The following is a 25,804-nucleotide window of genomic DNA, read 5'->3' on the forward strand; positions in this document are numbered from 1 at the left end:
CTAATTATTATATTCAATGATATCCAAATCTACATGCATCTAGCAACACTAAGTATAAAATATACACACATTATGAAATATATTCATAGTATAGGATTGTATTACATATGGCACATGTACAAACATAAAAATTCATAGCACACATAGAATATATTGCTCATTCAAATAATTTCTTAGATTGGACAGTTGTACTTTACAGCACTATGGACATTGTTCACAATACATTGGTTCCTAGAATCACGGAATGCAATCTTGGACATGGCACTTACTCAGCAGTTCTCATGACACCTAAACTGAAAGCTTTATTTTTCACATTACAGTTTATAAAGCATTGTTTTTATATTGCACATGAACACACTGCAGTTATGTAAACAAATAAATATTTACACCTTAAAAAATTATACATTCTACTGACTTCATGTTCACAGTGCTCCTGCATTTTTAAATAACTTCACAATTACCTTCATTTTCATTTTGGAATTTCGAAGTTCACAACCTTCAAGTTTGGAATATTTAGAATGTGAGAGATCAAAATGAAAGTTATTAAATTTTTTACAACTTTTTTCTAGTAAAACGTTAGTGTGTGGGTTCTCAAGGTTTTTATATGGAAATTAAACATTACTTTTCAGCTACAATTTTTATCTTTTTCAATTTACTTACATAACTAATTTCTCTAGAATGCTCATAATTCTTCCACAAAATTTGAGAGAAATCACTTCTTAAAGTTCTTCACAATCATTGAGGTTACTACATGCAATGGTGTAACTTTATAAGGGGAGATTAGTACCTTAGCATGGTAGAGAGTTTAAAATCCTTTTGCGTTTCAACAAAATAACACAATAACACCAGCCTTCACGAGCAGCTGCATAACACTGAAGTAGACTTACTTGCCACAAGACTGAAAAATGTTTTTACAAACTCCTCCTTTTAGAATCTTCTGCGAAGTTTATATAACCAGCTTACAGATTCCTATTTTATCTGTAGCCTTTAACTTCCTACCTTCCTGCAAAAGAGTCACATTTACACTACTTCAATCTTATTGTTCCTAAAAAGTTAGGATGTTACACTCTGTATCCAAGAAAGATACATAATCTCTTTTTATTAGATTATGAATATGACTAATAAATTAAAATTAAAGTTGAAGTTTATAGCTGACATGTAAAAAATAACATTGGAGAAATTTTTAAAAACTACACTTGTACAAAAAATTGCAAAGAAATTCTCATTACCTGACACTGCCAATTAATGAGTACCATGTTGTTCCCACTTTGATTTTTTAAAAAAAATTGCTACACCTATGTAATTAAAATTTTGCCAACTGTAAAGAATTTGGAATGAAAATGAAAAATGATCCTGATTTTTTACCAGCTGCAGAAACATGGTTGCTACTGATTGACTATTTAGACATTTTGTTATTCAAGTATGTTACAAAATTGAGACATGTGTGCATTTAATATTTTCTTGCTGGAATTAATGCCTGTCAATAACACTTTAATCAGGGCTTCAGAACTTTCACAAGAGGAGTACTACATTCATGACATGTTTCTTTTAAGACTAGAAATGGCTAACATGTTTGAGAATTTGCATTTTCATTTCAGAGGAATATTCTTGTAATAATACAAACATGGAATGCTACATGGTCTTAAAATTACTCATTATATTGGAATTTCTGTTACTGCACCTGGGATTGAACACTTTCAGTTCATCGGACATGTTGATTCTTAATGGATTTTGTAATACATCAGGTTTGTTAACTGCAACGAAGTTTGCACAACCCTCAAAAATCGTTCATTTCTCTGCTATGGATATTTTACTTCCAATAGTTATCTCAAATGCCACACACATAATACAAGCAAAATTTTCTTGTCAATTACTTCTATAAATCGTAACTGTACAGATAATTTGAAATTGTTCCACAAGCATAGGCACAGAGTTACTATAAATTTTTACACATAAAAAAGCACTGTATGTAACATGATAGTCTCAACGCCAAATTGCTTTCAATGTAAAACACATGGCCCGCAACACCTGAACAATAATAACAAAAAATCACTTTTGATATATATTTAATCATAGGCCTTCTGAATTGTTTGAGAAATGAGTGTTCGTTTAGGATGAGTTTACGGTACGAACATGAACGATGCTACTAAATGCTTATTTCTAGAAGTTTTTCACCACACCAAATTTGCTAAGCCTCAAATCAACTTTTTAAAAATACATGACTAACTAATGCCAAGATATGGAGTAAATGATCATGGGAACTTTAAAAGTACTAAAGTAAAATCAATTTTAAGCACTTTTGTTCTGAATCATTTTAAATTTTAAGTATCTTTACTTCCATGAGCAACGAATAAAATATTCACCAGTTTTAACTCATCACACACACTCGGCTATTTTCTATTTATTCCCACACCAAGCCTCATATGAGAAAGAAACATTTCTTGTGTCAGGAGTACGAACCATATCCTCTACATGGCATCAAAACTTGAAATTTAACTTGCCAGTGAGTGGAATCCCATGAAAATTCATGAATTTGTGGGCACACAGTATGAAACATGAACAAGCAAATGAAATATATTTACGATCATGAGCTATATTGATTGCTGGCATGACAAATCTTTCGATATATATTTAACTTTCCTATACAAATATACTGGAACTTATGGAGTTATGCAATTCACAGTGATACAAAACATATGTTGCTCCTTTCTTCATTGTCAAGATTATTTCTTATTGTTTCACTTTTCTTCACAGCTACAAAGTTCTGGACATGTTGAACTATAACATAACTGGACGGACACTGGACTAAAGTGAGAAGTTTTAAAAATAGAGTTAAATGCAACATCCATCAATGAACAAAAATCTTTTGTTAGAAACTATATCAATCGCCTCACAAGACAATGAAATTCATTTCAAAATATAATGAGCACATTTCTATCTACAGAAGCATTTCTACAATGTCTCCTTCCTGTTAACACTGGTTTCGAATTTCAAATAAATTATGTTACACACTGTAATTGATTTGACCTTATCCTGCCAGTCTACAGCTAAATATTACACAATTCCACTACATAAACTTTAATTTTCTCTATCCCTCTCTCTATATATAGGTTATGTGTGTGTCATGTAAAACAAATGCTATACACTTTTAGCTTCCCATTTCATAGTTACAAGTATTATTCTCTTCTATACCCTTCCACTTTCATATATTGCTACAACGAAACACCAAATTTCATGATACTTGCCATCATTTTGTTCCTGCCATCTACTTTTGTATTTACAATAACAAATGGAAAGCACAAATTAATCAGCATTATATGAATGTTTATTCCATCTGGAGAAAAAAGTGAAAACTTTCCATTTGACTAGCCAAAATTAAATAACAGATATATATGAGAAGAAATAATATAATAATGATGTCAGTCACAATTGGTGTATAGTACATGGTATTCTCAAATGGATACTCATACGCACAGAACACTCACACTGCAATGGTACAGAGTAAAATTGTGCTCGTGATCAAAGATTGACTATTTGTACTCAGAATTAGTTGCAACTGTAATGTATGTTTTGAATTTGTGTTGTTACAGAAAAAAAATAATTTCATGTTCAGGTCATAAATTTTACAGTAGTAGCAGGTCAAAAATCTTTACAAAAATTGATCCTAAAAATTATTACTTTTTCATCTCCTATCAAATATTCTCAGACACAGGATATGCTGTGGTATAAGTATCGCATTTGAGATATCAAATGTCTAGAAAGTATTCTGTAAGTCAGATATGCTTAGGTTTGTAACAAACTAGTCATACATTTGTTATGGCTAATAACTTATGATTTTGTAAGTACAATTATTTAAGGGTGCTTTAAACTATAATATAGTCTTTAAAATAAATTACTGTGTATATAGTAAATGTACAATTGCTTCTTTGTAATTTACAAAACAAATATTTGTTCATTTCAACTGCTGTGAGTTAACTAACTACCAAAAAGAAAAGTTGTGGTTTCATTAAACAAGCAAGCAAAGTTCATGTAAAAATCTATCAGGCAAAATAACCACGTGTATCAAACAGCTTGAACATAAAAATTACTACAAGGGGACAAATCGTTAACAAATGGTATCCAGCTGTCAAACAAGAACATGTTACATAAAATAAGAAATAACCTGTTAAGTTACAACAAGTCAATAGTAACTTTACCCACTTACATTCTGGCGAGGACAATCCTTCACAAAAAACACTGCAAATTATCATCATCACTATTATTACGATTTATTTAGAATGCTTAACACATAGTTCACAAGGTTCTCTACATCACATGGTAGAAAGAGTAAAATTCAAATATGTATACATAGTGAAGGCAATTAACATTTGCAATTATCATCAAAGTTCCAAAAAAGCACAAAAATAATAATACATACAAATTTGCAGAAAAATATAGCTCTATACACTTCATGACTATTGTGTTCACACAAAATCAGCTCAAAATTTTCACTAAAATCTGTGATATGTACAATTCCACCTTTCTACTTCTCAAAAAGTACACACACATTATTCATACATTACAGTGTTGGCAGTGTTCAATTTGTTACACTTCATGCTGCAGAGAAAAATCTTCCTGCATGAAATCTTCATGCGACTTGCAAAATGAATTGTTGAGAAGATTTTTTAAAAATTTAAAGTTATAAAGTCTAAGTAAAAACATCTTGTAATTAGTTGCTTATTTATAACTTTTGATATTTCCAAATATTTCATGGTTTTAATATGGGTAATAAAAGACAATTTTATAATCACCTAAATTTAATTAAAAAATGGAAAGGCAGAGAAGTTTTCAGTGCATTCAAATCGAACTCTGCTGCAATGCATTTGCATATATTGAGAAAAAAACATAAACCATTAATTTACATTTAACAAAAATCACTGACGTAAGAAAAGATCACTTGATTCTATTTCCTTGCTTACTGTCAACTGGTTTTCAACTGGGAATTTGAACGCATTAGTAAAAAGAGTTCACAGATTTAAAAACTGTTGCAAACAGTGTTGCTCATATTTGTTCCGCAACTTGGAATAAATTACAAAAACAACTACTGGTACATAATAAGAAATTCAATTAAAAATAATCATATGAACAATTAACCCCTACATGATCTGAGAGTTTTAGAAATAAATGGCTACAGAGTATGAATTTTGCAGATATGCATTCAATTTTTGTACTTCCACCACATAATGCCTTCCATCAGTTCTAGTCTTACATGTCTACTACTGCAAAATTGATCAAGTAGCAAAGGCACACAAGTGCCTAGAATAAAAAAGCCAGGTTTATGAATACATTCATGGGCTTATGGACTGAGATGACACACAATATGTCAGCATATGCATGACTTCTGCACCTGATCCCGTGCGACATGGCCATCCAATGCAATTCTATCAGCATCCCGTTCATCGTTGCGGACCATTTTGTCGTTCTGTAATATCTGAAAGAAAAGTTAGTGGAAACTGTCATTTCGAAATTTGGATTCTTCATGTTATGGGACTTTAGATGTGGTACGATTACTGTATTTGTGTGTGCACACACTGGTCTTTGATGGGAAAAGCAACACACAATTATATCTCGTACATAATGTACAGTACAATTCCAGTTCAAGAAATAGCTTTTTAGTTGTAGGTCGTAAAGCTGTTGCTATGCTGATCAAGAGTGAATAACATCATACCTATTCAATGAGACCCCTGCTGTTATGTGGTTGATTGATTTGTTGTTTTAAGTCCACTTTATGCACAGTAAGGCTAATTGGGACTGGACCTACAGTTTAAAGTGGGATCCGAACCACTTGTGCCTCCACCGGGTGTCGAACCCGGGACCCCTTTGCTGTTACGTGAACCAAGAGGAAAATATAGTCTTGTGTATACAACGAGTCACCAACCCACACCACCTACCTTCCTCTCCTTCAGCTGTGTTTAGCATCCCAAGGCTTTCACTTCTGTAACCACTTTGTTTATTCTGTAGTAGGGGAAAGTGAGATCAAAATTATGTTATGGATTTGCAGCACTGGGGAAGTTATTTTCTATTGCTTCTTGCCTCGGTAAGTTCTGCTCATACACATCCCCTGTGATGCGAGGTGCATGATCGAATTCTGCCAGAATAGTGAGGCAAAATGTTCCATTACAAAGTGAAAAATCATGGGAAATGGCAATTTCACTTTTACAGTGTTTTTTTCTTTATATATATATATATAATAATTATTATTATTACTAAAGAAATCCAACCTGGTAATTTGTATTATTTGATTGATTGATTTGCTTCATTTTACTTCGCTTTTTTTGTCACTTTTGGCTAATTTGCGAAGATGGGGATGAGTGATGATATGATGAAATTGATGAATGGACACTCACAAACATCCATGCCCAGGCTGGGATTCGAACCCAGGACCCCTACTGTTGAAGCATGATGTGCTAACCACTATGCCACGGGGGCCGGCTAATTTGTATTTGTGTCTCTGTTGATATATATATAAATGTTATATGAAGTGACATAGTGATTCATTGAGTTGGTGTTTTAAGTCCACTTTATGCACAGTAAGGCTAATTGGGACTGAACCTACAATTTAAAGTGGGATCCAAACCACCATGTGCCTCCACCGGGAATCGAACCCGGGACCTCTTGATTACAAAGCGACAACGCTACCACTGCATCATCGGGGAGGCACAAGTGGCACAGCGAAAACATGCGTGGCTTTAATATTGGCTGTCTGAATTATTCCGTGCGTAACACTCACCACAGTTTTTGGGGTTCAAAAGTTGGAAGAAAGTGTGCATAACACATGAGTAAATATGTTATATACACATGAAATGTACTTACATATTCGTGTACAGGTTGATTTTATTTGATTAATTTCGGTGACCATTGTCACCTTCCACCATTCATATGGGAACTTGTAGAGGGTGGTGCATATTGTATCTGCCAATATCAGTTGCCAACCCTGTCGGAACGCAGGTGTGCGTGAGCAGAAGTCTCCCTTGCTTAGGCTTATGCAAGTCTTGGGATCAGTCTTCCATGAAATATTCACCTCTTCAGACATGAAACATGGCAGTGGAGGCATTCATCCGAACGGGTTCCATTCAGGAGATGCAACATGCACTGCGATGCTCTAATGAAGGTCACCATCAACCCGTGCCAGAGCATCACGACATGATATGATGGGCCAGACAATAGAGAGCTAATGGCAGCGTGCAGAAACAGGAGTCATCAGGTCTGAGTAGGTGTATTTTCTGGCATCCTGAGCTTTTTAGTTTAGTGCCTGCAGCATCTCCTGAATAGGACTTATTTGGATGAACGCCTGCACTGTCACGATGCATATCTGAATGGGCAATGTTCCATGGCAGACTGATTGTGAGGCTTGCACCTGCCGGAGCATGGATCACTTCTGCACATTCCGACAGGGTTGCCAATTGATATAATATGCAACACTCTGTACTTATCTGCTTGGCAGGCTTCCGGTGTGCACTGTTATTTCGATGGCACTGTTATTTCGATTTTAAAAGGAATGGTAGTGATGTTACAGGCAATGATGTTCAAGTAATGCTTTCATGACTGAAACGGAATGAAATGTGCTGACTGCTTGTCGTGTCATCTCTGCTGCTTTGTTTTACTTGCAGCAAATGTGGCAGGCTTCCACTACTTGAGCAAGTAAAACAAAACAGTGGCAGACAAAACAGCACAGTCCAGCAGCAGCGCACCTAGTGGCCATTGGCATAACAGTGCAGACTGGAAGCCTGCCAATTTGATAACTGCAAGTTATCACTTCAAAATGTAACACCTATACATACGTTTTCAAAAAAAGGAATTACATTTTTGAAATTTAATTACACTTTTTGCTCTTGAAAATACACATGCTGCTGAGTAAATAAGGGGGTTTCATCCACAAGAAATACATTTTTATAAGGACAGTTAATATAATTGCCTACTGTTCCAATAAAAGTAACTGTATAACTTAGACAGCAAGGTTTATTATTATTATCATTATTATTATTAAAACTTCTTGAAGCTTTCACTCATATTAAGGTTATTTCTGAGAAAAAAAAATTAACACGTTATATTTGGAACATAACAAAGAATAAGTTGCCCAACATGAATTTCAGTGTAAAATTTCAATTTTCTTCTGGGGTATTGTATGACAAAAGTGTCGTCAATCTCAATTTTTAAAATTAAATGAAATATTGCAATTTTGTTCTTCCTGCGACCCAACAATCTAAAATTGTCATTTGGATAAAAATTCAAGTATTATACACAATTTAGTTAATAGTAGAAGGTGTTTTATGAATTGTTTGTTTATTTTATTTACTTTTATTTTGTATTGCATCCCACTCGTGACACCAATAAAAAAAATTTCCTTAAACTTTTACGTTTCCCCTTCAACTCCACTAGAATATTCAATTACCTCCTCCCTTTGTCTTAAGTAATTTATTTTTCATTATTTGAACATTCACAGAAATTTAAATAAAAAAATAAAATTTTTATTAAGTAAAGATGAGTCCCACGGTGGTCTATTCGGTATGGCTTCTTCCATGTGGGAGACCCAGGTTCGATTTCCAGGCTGGGATCGGAATTTATCCGACCTTGTCCCCACATAAAGTGGCTCTGGGGCTCACCCAGCCTCAAATTAATGGGAACCTGGGGGTAAAAGTGGCCAAGATTGAGAATGCATGGGGCCGTACCTCCACATCCCTTAAATATGACTTCATGGCACAGTGCTATATGCACGGGGAACTTTCCTTTCTTTTCACCCGAAGTAAAGATGAAATTTCTTATCTGTCCTACCCATGTCAAAAAAAAAATGATGACCAATAGCTATAAATCTGGAAAGTATTCTAAGCATAGTTAGTTTAATCAACAGTGTTTAGTTTCATAATTCATTGCACAGTAACTGTAAGAAAAATGTTGCTTAAGTGTTACTTTAATAACAAAAATGTAGTCTGTGACAATGGAATGGTCCTTTTTTTCTTTATTAACTACATATAAATTGTTTCTCTGTCATTCAGAAATCATTCTTACTATTCTACAACAAGTAGGTCTCCTGCAATGATATATTTTCTACTCACAACACATTTGAAAAGCATGTGCCTCGAAACGGTACCATCCATAGAGCCTTACAGGCAGGAGAGGTTATCATATGCTAAAGATTGAAAGTACAGCCATGCATACGAGGGATATTCGGAAACCAGCCTCCAAGAGCCACGCAAATAAGAGAAATAAGGAAAAGCCATATTTATTATACACAGAAGTTGCATACACTCTTGCAGGCCTCCATGGCGGAGTGGTTACCACAGTGCACTATAAAGCCAGGGATCCCAGAGTCAAACCAAGAACTGGGCATGGATGATCGTTGTTAGTGTCCCTTTATCAATTTCATCATATCGTCACTCATCCTCATGATAAGACAAAGTGGCAGAAATGCAAAATAAAATAAACCAAATCAAATCAATCAATCAAGCCTGAATAATTTTCAACAAAACTGCCACCTGAATTCAGGTATTTGTCATAGCGTTGCACCATCTTCTGTATACCCTTGTCGAAGAAGATTGCTACCGGGGAACCCAGCCACTCTTGAACACTGTCTTATCAGCTCCTCATTTCGGTACCCACCTTGCACAAAACTTGTGATAGCCCAGCTTCACCGACACAATCTCAGAGAAAGTACTTCGCCCAATGTCAGGAAATTCTCGAGACAGTTCCAATATTGTGAAGTGGCAGCGCTCGAACCACGTTATCCTCTCATTCAACAAGGTCACCCATCGCAACAGACAGTTTTCCTTGTCCACCTTCATCATGCACACCAGTTCGTCCCTCTAGAAATTTCCAGCACCATTCCCTTACACAACTTTCACCCATTACTGTCTCAGCTAAACCAGAGGTTGAATTCTGAGTAGTCGACATATATCATTTCAAACTTTAGTAACAATTGCTTTAGTCTTTGTGAAAAGATGACAGAAAAGCAATGTACTCTTAACAATATACTCATTACAAGCACTTAAGAAAGAGAGTGTGGAAAAGAACTAACCTTTGTAACAAGACATCGAGCTGCATCCTCTATGTTGATATTTTCCTTTGCTGAAGTTTCAAACCAACCAGAGAAACCCTTTTCCTTGCAGTAGTCTTCCATTTTTGATGCGTTGTTCACTATACCTTCTTTTTGTTGATCACACTGCAAATTCCAATTAAACAGATTTAGGTAAAATATCAACTGTAAATTTCAATTATGTCTACAATCATAAATATATGAAATGTATAACGAATATTAAAAATGTGTTTTGTGTAAATTAGAGAGGCAAATGTACATTGATGATAGTCCTATGTGATAGAAAGAACACTATTTAAAAACATTTGGAAGCAAACAGCAGGGAGCATAATAATAAATAAGAAATTATCCACATCTTGTGGAGGAAAAGGTACACTATACCCATATCATATCACTAATCTGTAAATATTATATTTGTCATGTATACTGAAACATTGAAAACTTGTTCAATATTGGGGGGAAAATAAATACTATTTTTTTTATATTACACTGGAATCTCAATTTTACATTTTTCAGGAGACCAAGCTGACAAACCTTAAAATGCAGGAAAATGTAAAATTGGGGAAAATTCCATGAAAATTCCATAACATTTTGCTATGTTGGGACCATCAAGATTGAGTGATTCCTGTAGGAAAATGTAAAATCCGGGAATGAAAAATTGGGGTTTCATTGCAGTAATGAAAGTAAACAGTACATCTTTTTTATTATTATTATTGCTAAAACAGAGGTAATGTAACCTCTTACAGACCACCTATCAAATGAGAAAAACTATGTAAATAAATACTTCATGCAACTTTTGCATGATTTCAATGGTTTATTAAATGTCACTTCCCACCAGAAAATTTCCTCCTCCCTCTGCCTTCTAGTCATTTTTTTTGTGACATCACTGCTTCAAAATGCAATTTATACTACTCTAAATATACATAGGCAGCAGTAACGGTTGAGTATTAAACTGCACATGGTATAATAAGGCATTGATCATCATAATTATTTCAAGTTCATGAGTTCATTACAAAACACTATTATCTGTTACATGCGACATTATTTCCTTGTTTTCTACATTTCTGTTCTCATTGGCAATAGCAAAAGACAAATTTCTTTTTATTAGGGTGAACATGTATAACTATTTGTATTTTTATGCTTGTAAGAACCATTGACTACAAAATAAATAACTGTACAATGCAAGAAGCAATGCGTACATACAACAAAAATTAAACATGTATAACATTTATGAATAATTATTTTCCTGTAGTTTACGGTTATTACAAGCATAAGAATATGAATATGCTGTTGCAGTTGTTAGAATGAACTCTTGATGGAGCTGATTTTTCAGTCTTATGAAAACAGTTTACACAGAATATTCACAAGATTTCTGGTGTCAAAAATGTTCTCATATTTCCAAAATCCAAGAAATGTCTGGTCAGTAGACAGGTGTAATGAAAGACTGAGCAGACACTAATTGATATGAAATACTATATTTACTTATGTATAATGCACACTTTTTTCCAAAATTTTTGCCTCCAAAAAGTGTGGTGCGTATTATACAAGGAATAATTTTTTAATGTTTACGGAACCCTATTATGTTATATATCATTGTAAACCTTGAATTCTGCAGTTTCTGAATCTAGGCAACAGTAATCCATTCAAGATGGTGACACTTATTTGCAAAGCGGTTGAAATAAGCTCATAACAAAATGAAGGAACACTGATTTTTATGGTACTTTGTATGGAAAAAAAAGATAAGGAAAAAGAAAATAATTAAAATGTATTACTGGCCAAATAATACATATTATGTCATATGACATATATGGAGTGTGTAAATGCCTTAATGGAAGAAATCTTGTGCTGCTACCTGCTAGCTTGAGGGTCCTATAAATGTCTTGTTAGTCATAGAAAAGTATATATTTTGAAGTTTTAAAGAGGAAATGAGCAAAACCACTTATAAAAGTCTAAAGGCCATGTGCCATTTTCACTTTGTAATGTAATGTTCTCTCTCCTCTTGGTCCACATAGTAACAGGCGACTCATTGAATAGGAATGATGTCATTCACTGTTGATAGGCATAGCAACAGCTTTACGACCTACAACTAAGAAAGCCATTTCTTGAACCTGGATTATACTGTGCATTATATACGATATATATTTGTTTGTCACTTTTCCCATCAAAACCAGGGTGTGCATTATACATGCGTAAATACAGTCATTTTTATTTGCTCATCCACTCATCTATCTCCCTGACTAACAATCAATTTTGATTGATAACTCTCAAATTGCATTATGTTTATGTCAAGCTTTATGCAGATAGGCTATTTGAGAATGGACCTATAGTTTAAAGGGATCGAAACCACTATGTGCCTCCACTGGGTATCGAACCTAGGACCCTTTGATTACAAGGTGATAATGATGTTACCGGTATGCTATCAAGAGTCTTGATAAACATTGAATATTCACATTCTACTAATGCAAAGTAAAAAAAAGAAAAAGTAAAGTGTTCCCCTGTGCTTAGCACCACGCCATGAAGGCGTATAGGGGGTGTGGGGGTAACGCCCCGCACTTTCTTGATCCGGTCGTGAGTGGGGGTGATGTGATCAGCATCACGCCCCTGACCACCTTTACCCCCCAGGGTTTCCCCCAGGTACCCATGTTATTCGACGCTGGGTAGGCGCCGGGGCCGCTTCCACCGTTAGAAAAGTTCCCGGATTCTACTAATGCAAGGAAGATAAAATAGAGTAAACTCAAAAACGTACTGAATATGAGCATACTTTGACCAATTATTCACAATAATTCTTCTGTGTGTTAGGAGGGATCAAAATCATAATAAACATCACGAGCTTAACCCATTCCCTGTGTTCGGTCGGCATAATATTACGCCCTTGGTCACTATAGCTTATTCTGTGTTGGGTGTAATATTACGCCCGCGAACATCTCTGACTGAAGTAACCTGTGTTGAATGGAATAATACGTTTTTTGATGGTGAAAAATATGTTTTGCTATTGAAGAAACAACGACCTTTTATTTAGTCACGATTTTCAGTTCTTGACAAAGAAGTAGTAGTTCAGAGGAAAGTAAACCAATTTTGTGTTATGCTGACAAAGTGCACATGCGAGTTCGTTTGTGTTTCATGTTTAGTCAATTGCTTTGATGTTGCGTTATTTGAACTGTTGGTGATTTTTTCTTTTTACCTTTTTTTAGTTTCTAATAGTATTTAATATTTAATAGTATTGTCAAACAGGGTTGCAAAATATTTCTTTCCTCATCCCTCATACCTATTGAAGATATTGCAATGAAACTTGGCGGACACATTATGCATAGACCATAGTATTTTTCAAGGTAGATTATAATCGGCTATCTATATTTAGGGCCGGTCCAGAGGGCCCCAAAGTAACCAAAAGGGATTTTTTGGAGGGAAATTTCCCGAATTATCCCAGATTTCTCTTTCCTCATACATGATGCACACATGTGCGTGGTGCCACTTGAAAGCCTGTTCTATTCTGAAGAGAAAGACGTATGAACCATGATATTCGGATGAATTGTGCTGAAGCAGTAGCTACTTAAAAAATATTACTATGCAAACTCAGAACGGGAAACCATTTTGTCAGAAAATTTCACAGGGAAGGGGTTAAAAAAAGTACCGAGCAAAAAAAGAAAACACAAATTGAAATAGTAACTCTGCATGGAACAAGATGGAGTGCAAATGGTATAATAAATAAAAAGGACTACACAGTTTTCCACAGTGGTGTAAAAGATAGAAGAGGACAGGCTGGTACAGGTTTTATTGTACAAAAAAGAATGCAAAACCACGTAATAGGATTCGTACCTTACAACGAAAAATTATGCAAACTAAGAATTAAGGGCAAACATAATGATATAACCCTAATCAACACAACTGAAGATACATAAGAAAAAGTAAAAGAGAACTTCTTTGAAAATATACAAAATCTGGTAGACAATGTTCCAAAAAAAGTGATGTAATAATTATACCAGGTGACTTTAACGCAAAAAAACAAGAGTCCGGTGAATCAGCTATTCTTATCTACTAACTTTGACAATAGATCTCATAATAAAAAAACATGCAGAAAACGAAACATCTTAGATGTGTAAATGGTAAAAGTAGATTACAATAAAAGAAGAGCAAATAGGAGAATTGAGATCCTTTAAATATCTTGGCTCAGTAGTAAATGGTGACAACACAATCAAAGAAATTAATGAGGGAATTATTTTGGGTAATAAAGCATATTTCGCTAATTTAGCTTTATTCAACAGCAAATTAATATCTAATCAGTTAAATTGAGACTTTATCATACCATAATAAGACTCGTACTCACATATGCATGTGAAACTTGGAACCTCAAAGACTCCTGTAAGCAGAAAGTCTTAATATTTTAAAGGAGAATCTTAGGAAGAATTTATGGACCTCTGAAAGAACCTGATGGTAATTGGAGAATACGAACTAACGAAGAACTCAACAAATTAATAAGAAATGAAAATATCATAAATGTCATAAAATTGCAACGATTAAAATGGTTTTCAGCAGATAAATAGAATGTCTGATGAAAGATTAGCAAAAGGAATATATAAATGAAAACCACTTGGAACATGAGCCTTAGGCAGGCCACAGACGCAATGGGAAGATAAAATAATTAAAGATAAAATAATTAAAGATTTTAAAGACATGAAAGTAAAGAATTTGACGAAAGAGCATGTAGCATAGGAAAATGTGGGGAGATGATGTTGAAAAGGCCAATATGTGAAGTTGTAGCACCTCAAGAAGAAGACATTTAAATTGCAGTCAGTGGATGGTCTCATATTGGGCTTAACTCACAGTGTGAATGGGTGGTGTGTCATCTGAATAAGAAACAGCAGCCATGTCTAGTGTTGAAAACCATGGAAAAAAAGTCAATAAGAGTACATTTGTTATTATGTCATAACTTTTCATTTATTAACAAAAAAAAAAAAAACAATATACTGATGAAGAAAGCAGCCCACCTTGTTTGCTAGAAGAATACAGGGTATTGGTGAACCATTTGGTAGCTGCACTTTGGAATCTAGGTCCACCTTCCATTTATCCACAGCGTCAAATGTGGCAGTCCTAGTCACATCGAACACAATGAAAGCACCTACAGCCTCCTTATAGTACACCCTTGTCATATTTCCAAACCTTTCTTGACCTAAAAAGGAAGGAAATCTCTTTCAAAGAAATGTCTTCATTTGCAGCACACAATATTTTTAAATAAAAATATGATTGTTCAAGCCTGTCACAACTAATGACACATTATCATTGGATGAAGAATAGTCAATTTTCGACTTCATAACGCAATCTGATAATTTGTACAATAACCTTTGCACAAACCCTATTTTAATGGCAACACAAACATACATATCATATCTTTATTTTGTCTATGCATACTGTCTTGATAATCTGTATAATCTGTGGAAAAAAAAAACCTTCACTCGGTTGGTTCAAAACACTGCTCTGGTTAAAATTGCATGAAACTCATGTGCAGGGTTTTGATAAATTCTAGTCTTCCATTATGTAAAGCACACATATACTAGACAGAAAAACACTACGTTTGATTTTGTAATCAATTATGCCAATATTTGAAAATATCTTTTTTCCTCTCAGATGTTTCTACTGTGTTGTATTGAATTATAATCTTACATTACAATACTAACAATTATTTTTCAAAATCAAGGATATATTCACACATGATTTTTAATGTTATAGTATTTAACTAATATTTAACCAGACCCTAAATAAAACAAACAAACACATGGACAAGACTAACCAAATCTGTCCCATATTAACAGTTAATACAGTTATTTTGATGTTTTTACTCAGATAGGCTAATTGGGTCTGAACTTACAGTTTAAACGGGGAATTTGCTTGACAGAATTACAACTAGGCTATCAGGGAGGCCTTACCATTACTTTGATTAATGCATTTTTATTGGTCATTGTAAATAAATTGTGAAAGGAACAAACTCATTTATAACTCAAAACACATAACTTAAGTAAGCAAGAAACTTTACAATGAAAAAAAAAGGGGGGCACAAGAATGAAAGATCCCCACATGTTACTGTCTGGTTAAAATTTACCCAACTGCATGTTCCAAAAGGTTCATTGCTGATTACATTAAGAGAATAGGAAATAACTGTGTTAAATTTTTGAATTTTCAAAAGAATGCAACACGAAATAGGTGTGTGGAATGGAATCCTATTGAAGTTCCATTTGAGAAAGTTTACATTGATTTTTCTGGATAGGAGTTTGAACATTTCTGTCAATTGACATTTATTATAGATGGCTGAAATTTGATGTATACATTCTACAACCCAGGGAACTATACAATGTATGGAAAAATGTTTTCAATTTTTTGGGTATTGAAAGGCTAATAGAGACTGGACCTACTGGATATACAGGGTGTTTCATAAAGGACTTTACAACTTTGTAATTATATATAAATTTATTCACACGACTTACTGAGCTGGTTTTGGTGTCATTTTGTACCAAAATATATCCAAGTTTTTACCCTATAAGTTAGTAAGGTTCAATGTGACTTCCATTGGTAATTTGGCAGACATTCCATCTGAAGTAGATTTCTTGCCAAACCTGCTGCAGCATGTCAGGTGTAACTTCCTCAACTGCAGCAAAGATTCTTGCTCTCAGATCAGCGAGTGTAGCAGGTAGGGGTGGTCTGAAAACTTTACCATTGATAAATCCCCAGAAGTAAAAATCAAGAGGTGACAGGTCTGGTGAACGAGGTGGCCATACAATCGACCCACCTCGACCTATCCACTGATTTAGAAAGCGGTTACTGAGGAAATCTCGGACATCGTTGAGGTAGTGCGGCGGTGCGCCGTCTTGCTGGATGTGAATTTGCAAACTCAGCAAACACTCACTGGAAACCAGTGAAGGCAGCCATTTTGGTACAACTGTCGCTAGCACTAGCAGTGGTGTGATTCGGAACTAAGCTTTTACGTGAGTCAAAACTTGTATTTTGCTACAAAATGACACCAAAAGCAGCTCTGTGAGGCATGTGAATAAATTTATATGTAATTACGAAATTGTAAAGTCCTTTATGAAACAGCCTGTACAGTTTATAGTGGGATCCGGACCACGATGTGTCTCCATCAGGTACGTAACCTGGTTCTTATTGATTAGAATGCCTTCAAGGAAACTTTATTTGCATAAAAGATAATGCATGTCATACTAATTTTAATTTAGTAAAAGAAAAGGCACAGTGGCTGGATGTGACATGAGGTCTGTGGTTCGGATGGAAATGATGTAGATCTACACGAACAACAAAGAAGATTTAATTCTTGAAGCATTCCTGGCAGCAGATGAATAAGAGGGTTTCTCGGGATATCAACCAAGTGATTTCCGGATGGTCTTCGGAGCTTTGAGAGCTAACATCACTCTCATCTTCAGGGATTGAAGTGCAGAGATGTGTGAAGATAAGTTCTTATGTATTTGTGTGGGAGGAGGGCCAATCAGGTGTCACTTCTACAATGTCCGCACACACTCAGTTGACTATTGCTAACCAGGCTGGGTGCAGTTCGAGCCCCGTATCCCTGTTCAGGTTTTCCTCAGTAAGTCATTTAATTACTGGGACTGAATCATCAAAGAAGCAATAACCATCCACGGGCAAAAAGAAAACCTCAACAGACACACAGGACTCAAACTGGACCTAGCCTGTTACCAATACTAATAGACTTCTTGCAAGGATGTCGGAGAGACGACACCTGATTGGCCCTCCACATACAGCAGACTCCTCCCACACTAAATACAAAAAAAAAAAACTTACCTTCATACATTTCTTCGCTTCAATCCCTGAAGATGAGAGTGGCGTTAGCTCTCAAAAAGTTCGTACGCCTATCCAAAAATCACCTGGTTGATATTCCGAGAAAACCTCTTCAACAAAGATAGTGAGACAGCAAGTGGTTTTTGTTCGTTTTGTTAAGACAAGATTTGACAGAAGTGTTAAAAAAAAAAAGAACAGTAGGAACATACTGTGTGGGACATGATAGATTGTCCAAGGATTTATTCATTCAGGGTAGCTGGAAGTAAATAAGATGTACAGCGAATGATTTATTTACGAGTTTTAGTAATAGTAATGTACAGGGTGTCTATAAAAGAACTCCGAGGTTTTAAACAATGATAGTGCGCAAATGGTATTAGGTAACTCAGGTTAGTTAATTACTTTGAAATCAGTAGCTCATCAAGTTTAATTCACGGCGTTTGGAGTTTATTCCAACAAAGGTTGGCAACGCTGCGCAACAGAAGGTGCAGTGTGTGATATGGCTTGTAGAAACTGGATCTGTTATTACTATTCAGTGGAACTTTCGACGCGAGTATGGTGCTGTTGAGCCTTACAAAACCATTCGTCCATGACTTAAGGCATTTAAAGAAACTGGAAGTGTGGACTGGAAACGGCATATTCCATGGCCTCCAAGAAGTCTGGACCTTACTCCCTTAGACTTTCTCTTATGGGGACTTGTGAAGAACATGGTTTATGCGGAGAAAATTCAAGATGTCAACCATCTAAGGCAAAGAATTATCACATCTGTGGCAACCATCACCCCAGACATGCTGGCCACGACGTGGTAAGTTGATTATCGTTTGGATGTGTGCCGTGCTACAAACGGGGAGGGGCACACATTGGAATTTACTAAATTGTAAACAAAACTTAATAACATTACCTTCAAAAATATGTATTTACTTTTTCCTGAGTTTCAGTTTTTGATAAAATATTTAGCTTCAAAACCCAGGAGTTCTTTTATAGATACCCTGTATTATGAGCTATACCTCAGTACTTTCACTTGATTAACATTTATATTTTTGGATGATAATAGTTTACAAAACCATCATTATAATAATGATTACCTGCAATATCCCATAACTGCAATCTTATAATAGTATCTGCATCCCAATTGAGTACTTTTAAGGCAAAATCCACACCTATCGTAGCTCTGTAGTGTTGAGAAAAAAACTGATGGACATATCGTTTTATAATAGAGGTCTTGCCAGTACCAAGTTCACCTATGACTAGGATCTTGTACAGATGCTCTCGCTTCTCGCCCGGTTGGGCCTGCAAAGAGATAGAACACTTATTGATTTAACTAGACAAAAAAAATATATAAAATGAAATCAATGAAATTATATTCAAAGGTTCAGAAAGTTATTTGTACAGAAAGAGTCATAAAATTCAAATTCATCCTTCTTTACATTGATATCATGCGCTTGGTGGAAATTAATTTGCTTTGAATAGAATAATTCATCATTTTAATTCATTTGGGTTAGTATCGTACAGTTTTATGCTGCATATAAATGAATATTTGAGATGTTAGTGCAGATTTTTGTTAAACATACATGTCGTTTCACAGATTTCATTTATTGAATGCATCCTTCGGAGAAAACTTGTTCCTATGCATATTTGTTGCCATGGAACTTCCACGTTGCAAAGTTCCAACTGTTCGATACCCGGTGGAAGCACATAGTGGTTCGGTTCCACTTTAGTCCAGTTCCAATTAGCCTTACTGTGTATAAAGTGGACTTAAAACACCAACTCAATCAATCAAAGTTCCGACTGAAACACTTTGGAGATATATATATGAGGAAAAAATGCCAAAACATCGTTCCTATTGTTTGCTGCTTCAATCAACGTCAACCATCATGCGGAACCTGTCATCTAACGTCAACAATCCTTTAAGATCCATTCTCACTTTTAGGAATTCAATTGTTCCATTCACTGCTTCAGAACGTGGCAGGCGGCTGTTCGGAAAGGCTACTGGATGTTTTTGAACATTTTAATATTCCGCAACAATAAGCGGCACGATAAACATTTTTTTAAAAATAGTTCGTAGTATTGCTTCCCTTCGGATACTCAGTTGTGGTCTGGTAGCGAGTGAATCGCATGCATTACAAGAGTACGGTCTTAAAAGTTTGCATGTTTCTGAATTTTCCTTCCTGGTTTTCCGTTTTCGCATCCAATGAAAATGAGTACAGCAAAGGAAAAAATGTCAGGGGCAGAAAATAGGAAAAGGCAGAGAGAACGGGAAAAGGCTACCTAGCGTCAGTCATCTTTCATGAATAATTTTCTGAAATGTTCGAAATCAGATGAGTTATTGAAATCATTGAAAAACGGCCTACTTGTAGCGAATCATTTTTGTACACTTTTCCCAAACAGTATCATAGTAAAAAAATGTTTGCGATTCGAGTTTCGAAACTAGAAATATTGACACTTGAATTTTGGATAACATTATAGTTATGTCAGGTTTAGTGTTGTTTTTGTCGTTGCTTCTCTCATGGCTTTTTCTTTTGAAATCACAATGAAATATTGCTGTAAGAATTGGACATTTCTTGGTAAAACTACATATAGTATTAGGTACGGCTAACAACAACAAAACTAAACGTGAGTTATTTAACCAACCTTTCGTCTGTGAAGTTAAGTTATTGAGAGACAATGAGAACACGTAATATTTTGCCCCTGAGAAAAGAAGGTAACCAAATCATTCGTTTTGGGCGAGTATTTGAGTGAAGTAGTTGTACTTAATTCTATAGTTTCACCCATTTCACATACTTCCGGTCGTCTTAATGATTCTAAAAGCAAGAAACAAATTCTCTTTTATCGTATGCCAAAGAAAATCAAATATTAAGATTAGACATGTAATTATACTGTTCCTAACTCTGAAGTCCCCGATTTCTTCTTTGTGGCTTCTATTTTTTTTATGTTGGTACATTTACTTAGGACCAAAAATCTTAATTTTGAGGGATACCACGGTAGCTAATGGGGAAGATGTTTGCAAAAATTATGCATTTCTTTAACTTTTCTTCTCGGGGGCAACAGCAACAGGTTACGTGTTTTGATTGTCTCTCAATAATTTAAGGTTTAATAAATGATATTGTATGCGCATTTTGTATTTTGTTTTACCAGACACAAATGATCTGTGATAATGTGTGTTATGTGAGAAAAATTGAGACGCGAGACCTTGACTTAGAATTTAGCATTTAAATGTCTGAACCTTTGGGTTTAAGAAGCCATGAACCTTCAGGTTTAAGAAGGCTCGAGAGTTAGTTATATCCTACATTTGGAGATGGAAAACTGAATTAGTGAACTACTTTACTAACATGCCTAAACAATTATAGACATGCTACTCTACGAGAGGAGTTCAATAATTACACAGGGCCGCATGGGTTCTGTTGTTTTTATAATTTTGGGTGTTTTACATGTATTTGAACTTGCTGATGCTCAAACTGGCATTAGTTTTCTCACATCACGCAAGAATTTTTTACAATTCACGATTTATATATGTGGGTTGTGGTATGCACGTTTCAGTGCAATTGAAGTGATTGTCCCTAGATGTCACTGGTACGTTTCAAAATTATTCAACAAGTAATAAAGACTAATAAGTTTTAAATACAGAGAAGTTTTGTTTTATTTAAATTAATTAATATGTTTCTTGCCTAAATGCTGAAAATAATACTATGTAAAACATTGATATATCATTTGAAATTAATTTTATATGTAACTGTCAAAAGTCCTAATTTGCTTCCATGGTATGTAAGACACGTTTATCTCCTACATTAACATTTGGTTGTTCAGTGTGGTACATTACTGTGGTGTGGCCATGGCATCTCGTGGTTGTCTGAATAGCCCAGATGTGTTTTGCTATATCTGCGATGAATTTGTTCTTCGGGTACAGAGACAGGAAATTACAGGTTTTGTAAGAAGAGCATATTACGCATACTTTAAAATGAAACTAGGAGATCAAGATAAATCGTGGGTCCCACAAAAGGTATGTAGATCATGTGTGGAATCTTTACGAAACTGGAGCACAGGAAAGCGACCATCTATGCCATTTGCAATACCCATGGTGTTAGAGGGAGCCTCAGGATCACAGCAATGATTGTTACTTCTGTTCCTGTGAAATTGTAGGTCAAAATATTAGAAACAAGAAGAGGATAGTGTATCCCAATATTCCCTCTGCAATGAGACCTGTGTTGCACGGTCCAGACTTGCCTGTACCGACACCTCCATCAAGTCTCGAGTGTGTAAGTGATCCTGGTTCACTAAGTGATTCAGTGGAAGAAAGTGAAATGGAAGATGACATTTATGACCCCCTTCACGGATCTCGTGACCCTATACCGTTCACTCAAAGCGAACTCAATGATTTAGTTAGAGACCTAAATTTATCTAAAGAATCAGCTGAGCTTCTTGGTTCCACACTTAACGAAAAGAACTTGCTGGCTTGTGGAACAACATTTTCCTGGTACAGACACCGAGAAAAATAGTTGGTGCCTTATTTCTCGAAACAAGATTCTCTCGTGTTTTGTTGTGATGTGTCTGGTTTGCTGACTAAGTTAAATTTTCCTTGTCTTTCAACTGATTGGAGGCTATTCATTGACTCGAATAAAACAAATTTAAAATTTCTTCTGTTACATAATGGAAATAAGTTCCCCTCAGTTCCTATTGCTCATTCTGTGTCACTAAAAGAAACCTACAGCAATATGCAACTTGTTCTTAATATAATTAAATATGAGGAACATGGTTGGTTGGTGTGTGGTGATCTTAAAGTTTTGAGCATTTTACTTGGACTACAATGTGGTTATACGAAAATGCCATGTTACATCTGTGAGTGGGATAGTAGGGCACGAAATTACCAATGGTAAAGAAATGAATGGCCAATATGGAAAACGTTGAACCCGGGTTCAAAGAACATCGTACAACAACATTTAGTCTGTCCTGATAAAGTTGTACTTCCCCCTCTTCATATCAAATTAGGGCTGATTAAACAATTTGTGAAGGCACTTAACAAGGAAGGATAATGTTTCAAGTTCATATGCAACAAATTTCCATCCCTGTCGTACGGCAAAGTGAAAGGTGTTGTTTTTGTTGGACCAGATATTAGGAAATTAATGAATGATAAAGACTTCGAGGAAACAATGACTGTAGCTGAAAGAGATGCTTGGATAGCATTTAAAAGTGTAGTGTTGAACTTCTTGGGGAACCACAAAAGTCCTGATTACAGAGAAGTTGTTGAGAATATGTTACTTAAATTTCAAGAGATGGGTTGTAACATGAATCTCAAATTACATTTTTTGCATTCACACCTTGATAACTTTCCACAAAATCTCGGTGAATTAAGTGAGGAACAAGGCGAACGGTTCCATCAGGACATGAGGGATATGGAGAAAAGGTATCAAGGACATTGGAGTGTTAGCATGATGGCTGACTACTGTTAGGCATTGTACAGAGAAACGCCAGAAGAAAATCACAAAAAAGTTAGGAAAGCTTACAGAAGAAAGCGTGCTAAACAGAACTGAAAAATATGTATTGTGTAATGATTTTCTTGTGTGTATATTATATACTGCTATATGTCGTTTTCTATATTATATGGGTCCTTTGTGTCTGTCTATATTCATTTTAAAATAAACATGTTGATGCATTTATTCTGATTGAAGAAAAGAAAAATTATAATAAAACAGTATGCAATATTGGACAAAGCCCAAATTTTGAAATTTGATTTGTAAGAAAACCTTGTGTGATAGAGAAAAACGAATTTCATATTCGTGATCAGCATGGCACAAATAATAAAGTTCACATATTAAACAAAAGACAACATTAAATTGAATTTAATTTGCGGCCCTGTGTTATTGTCCCTAACATAGAAGGAATGATCCGAAACAAGTGAATTTTTTTGTGTGTCATGTATAACTCTTTGAATGATTGCACACAAAATTTCAGCCTTGTAGGGTCTATAATGTTAATGTTATGTTATGTTTTTCAGGACAAGGTGAGCCCTGACAGAAAATGGAAAAATCGGAAGTGACAGCCGTCATTTTCACTTGTTTATTTTATTATCTATTGCTTGAATATTCAATTATGGGGGATGAAATTGTATTTAATATGTGATAAATTTCTGATTTTGATATAATGCTAATTACTAGATTTATTATTATTGCAGCCATAACAAAAAGTGCACAAATTTGATGGAGATCATAGGCATTCAAAACTAAATAAATAAATAATAGGCATAACTTAGGACCTAACTGAGGGCAGGGGGGGGGGGGCAGAATCAAAAAGTTTTCAAGCCCATAAAAATACCATCCAGGATGATTTTCATAACTGTCATATTTGGAAAATAATAAAAATTACTCCTCAGGTGCCAGGAGATTAACATAAATACCATTAACTTGTAAATTTTCACATGAATTGAACAATTGGGGGGGGGGGATACGTTTTACCCTTGCCTTGCCAAGTTATGCCTATGGATCACACAGATGTGATTCGTTATGTCGCTGACAGCCTCTGGTGTACATACAGTTAGTGGTCTGTCTTGTCTCTTTATTTATCTCTCTATGTGCAAGTGTGGTGGTGAATTAAGGGGGCGAATCACCTATCCCCTCGAGATATCTACAACTGACAATAAATCGTCAATTAATGTAAGAGTAAACAGGGATTTACACACCTCGATGGATGTCTACATCAGTTTCAGTAAACCTCTAAATCTAGTAAAATCATCAAATAGAATAAATAGTGATATCCAAGGACACCCACAGGATATTTTCTCAGGGGAGCAGTGCAAGATTCCACATCCTCTCCTTTAGTAATGGAAACGTTATTATTATTATTTTTATTACTACTATTATTATTACTACTACTACTTTACAAATCATCAAATTCAAATTGAATTGAAAATACTTTGCTGTTGTATACAAGTTCAGACTAGAGTTTTCACAATGCACAGATATCAAACAGAGACTACTCAATCCATAGGCGTAACTTGGCGGGGGCACTTGTCATCACAAAAATTTCAGGTTTGTTAAAATTTACAAGTTAAGGATACGTTTGATAACCTCCTAAGACCTAATGAGCTAAGTAATAAATAATAATATTTATGATTTCGAAAATGTAACAGTTATTTAGCAAATAATGCTGGACACTATTTTTATGGGATGAAAAATTTTTCGTCTCTGCCCCCCAAACGTTTAGCTTCAAGTTCGTACCTGCCCCCCCCCCCCCCCCACACACACACACACACACAAAGTTGTCCCAAGTTACGCCCACTCAATCTCCTGTCCTTCATGGTGTCCCTGATCCATGTTTTTACGTGCCGAAGGGTACTGTAAAAAAAATTAAATTACGGGGTGCGAATTTTCAAGGTCAGATCCCGAATCCGGGAAATGATTTCCAGACTTTTCGTAATCCCGAACATCCGAGAAATTCGAAAAGATCTTATTTAAAAGTGTTTCATTCTTGGTATTTAGAAAATTTCCCGGTGTGATCTGGATATGGAGAATATTTGCAGTCCCGAACCTTATTATATCAGTAGCGGCTCGTGCCTAAAATAACAGGTGAAGAAGTACATTTATAGGCAATGAAAAACAAATAGTAAGTTGAACTGAATTATGCTTGACTCACCTACGTTTTGTAGATCAAATCGATCCTTCTATCTTTCAGGGCTGCAAATCTATCAATAATGTCTTCATGGAAGGGGTGACGTTCAATAAGTTCGTTCAAGAGCTCCTTTTGGATTGAAACGTTCGCCAAAGATGAAAGTCGGTTCTGTGATGTAGCGCTTCTTGAGTAGGTTTTTATTCTCTTGAGGCACGAGAAACTCCTTTCCACTGATGCACTGGTTGAGGGTATTGTTTCGACCAGGGAGAAGAGTTTGTAAGTTTCCTCGAATACATCTCGATTTGCCCTCAAAGAATGAAGAACTTCTTCAGGTGTGCAATT

The 25,804-nt window shown here is 35.3% G+C and overlaps 1 protein-coding gene across 1 annotated transcript; it reads right to left on the reverse strand.

The window, feature by feature from the left end:
• On the reverse strand, nt 1-25,504 carry LOC145977760 (ras-related protein Rab-32-like). The gene is made up of 5 exons (XM_083110029.1): nt 25,487-25,504; nt 18,949-19,153; nt 15,055-15,236; nt 10,052-10,195; nt 1-5,470 (listed from the first exon to the last, which is right to left on the reverse strand). Exons 3-5 carry the CDS (start codon nt 15,214-15,216, stop codon nt 5,363-5,365), a joined length of 414 nt encoding a protein of 137 aa, XP_082966155.1. The 5' UTR covers nt 15,217-15,236; nt 18,949-19,153; nt 25,487-25,504; the 3' UTR covers nt 1-5,362.
• Nucleotides 25,505-25,804: the final 300 nt, after the last annotated feature.

The sequence above is a fragment of the Lepisma saccharinum genome, chromosome 23 (assembly GCF_977018435.1).
Source record: "Lepisma saccharinum chromosome 23, izLepSacc3.1, whole genome shotgun sequence".
NCBI classification, from domain to species: Eukaryota; Metazoa; Arthropoda; class Insecta; order Zygentoma; family Lepismatidae; genus Lepisma; species Lepisma saccharinum.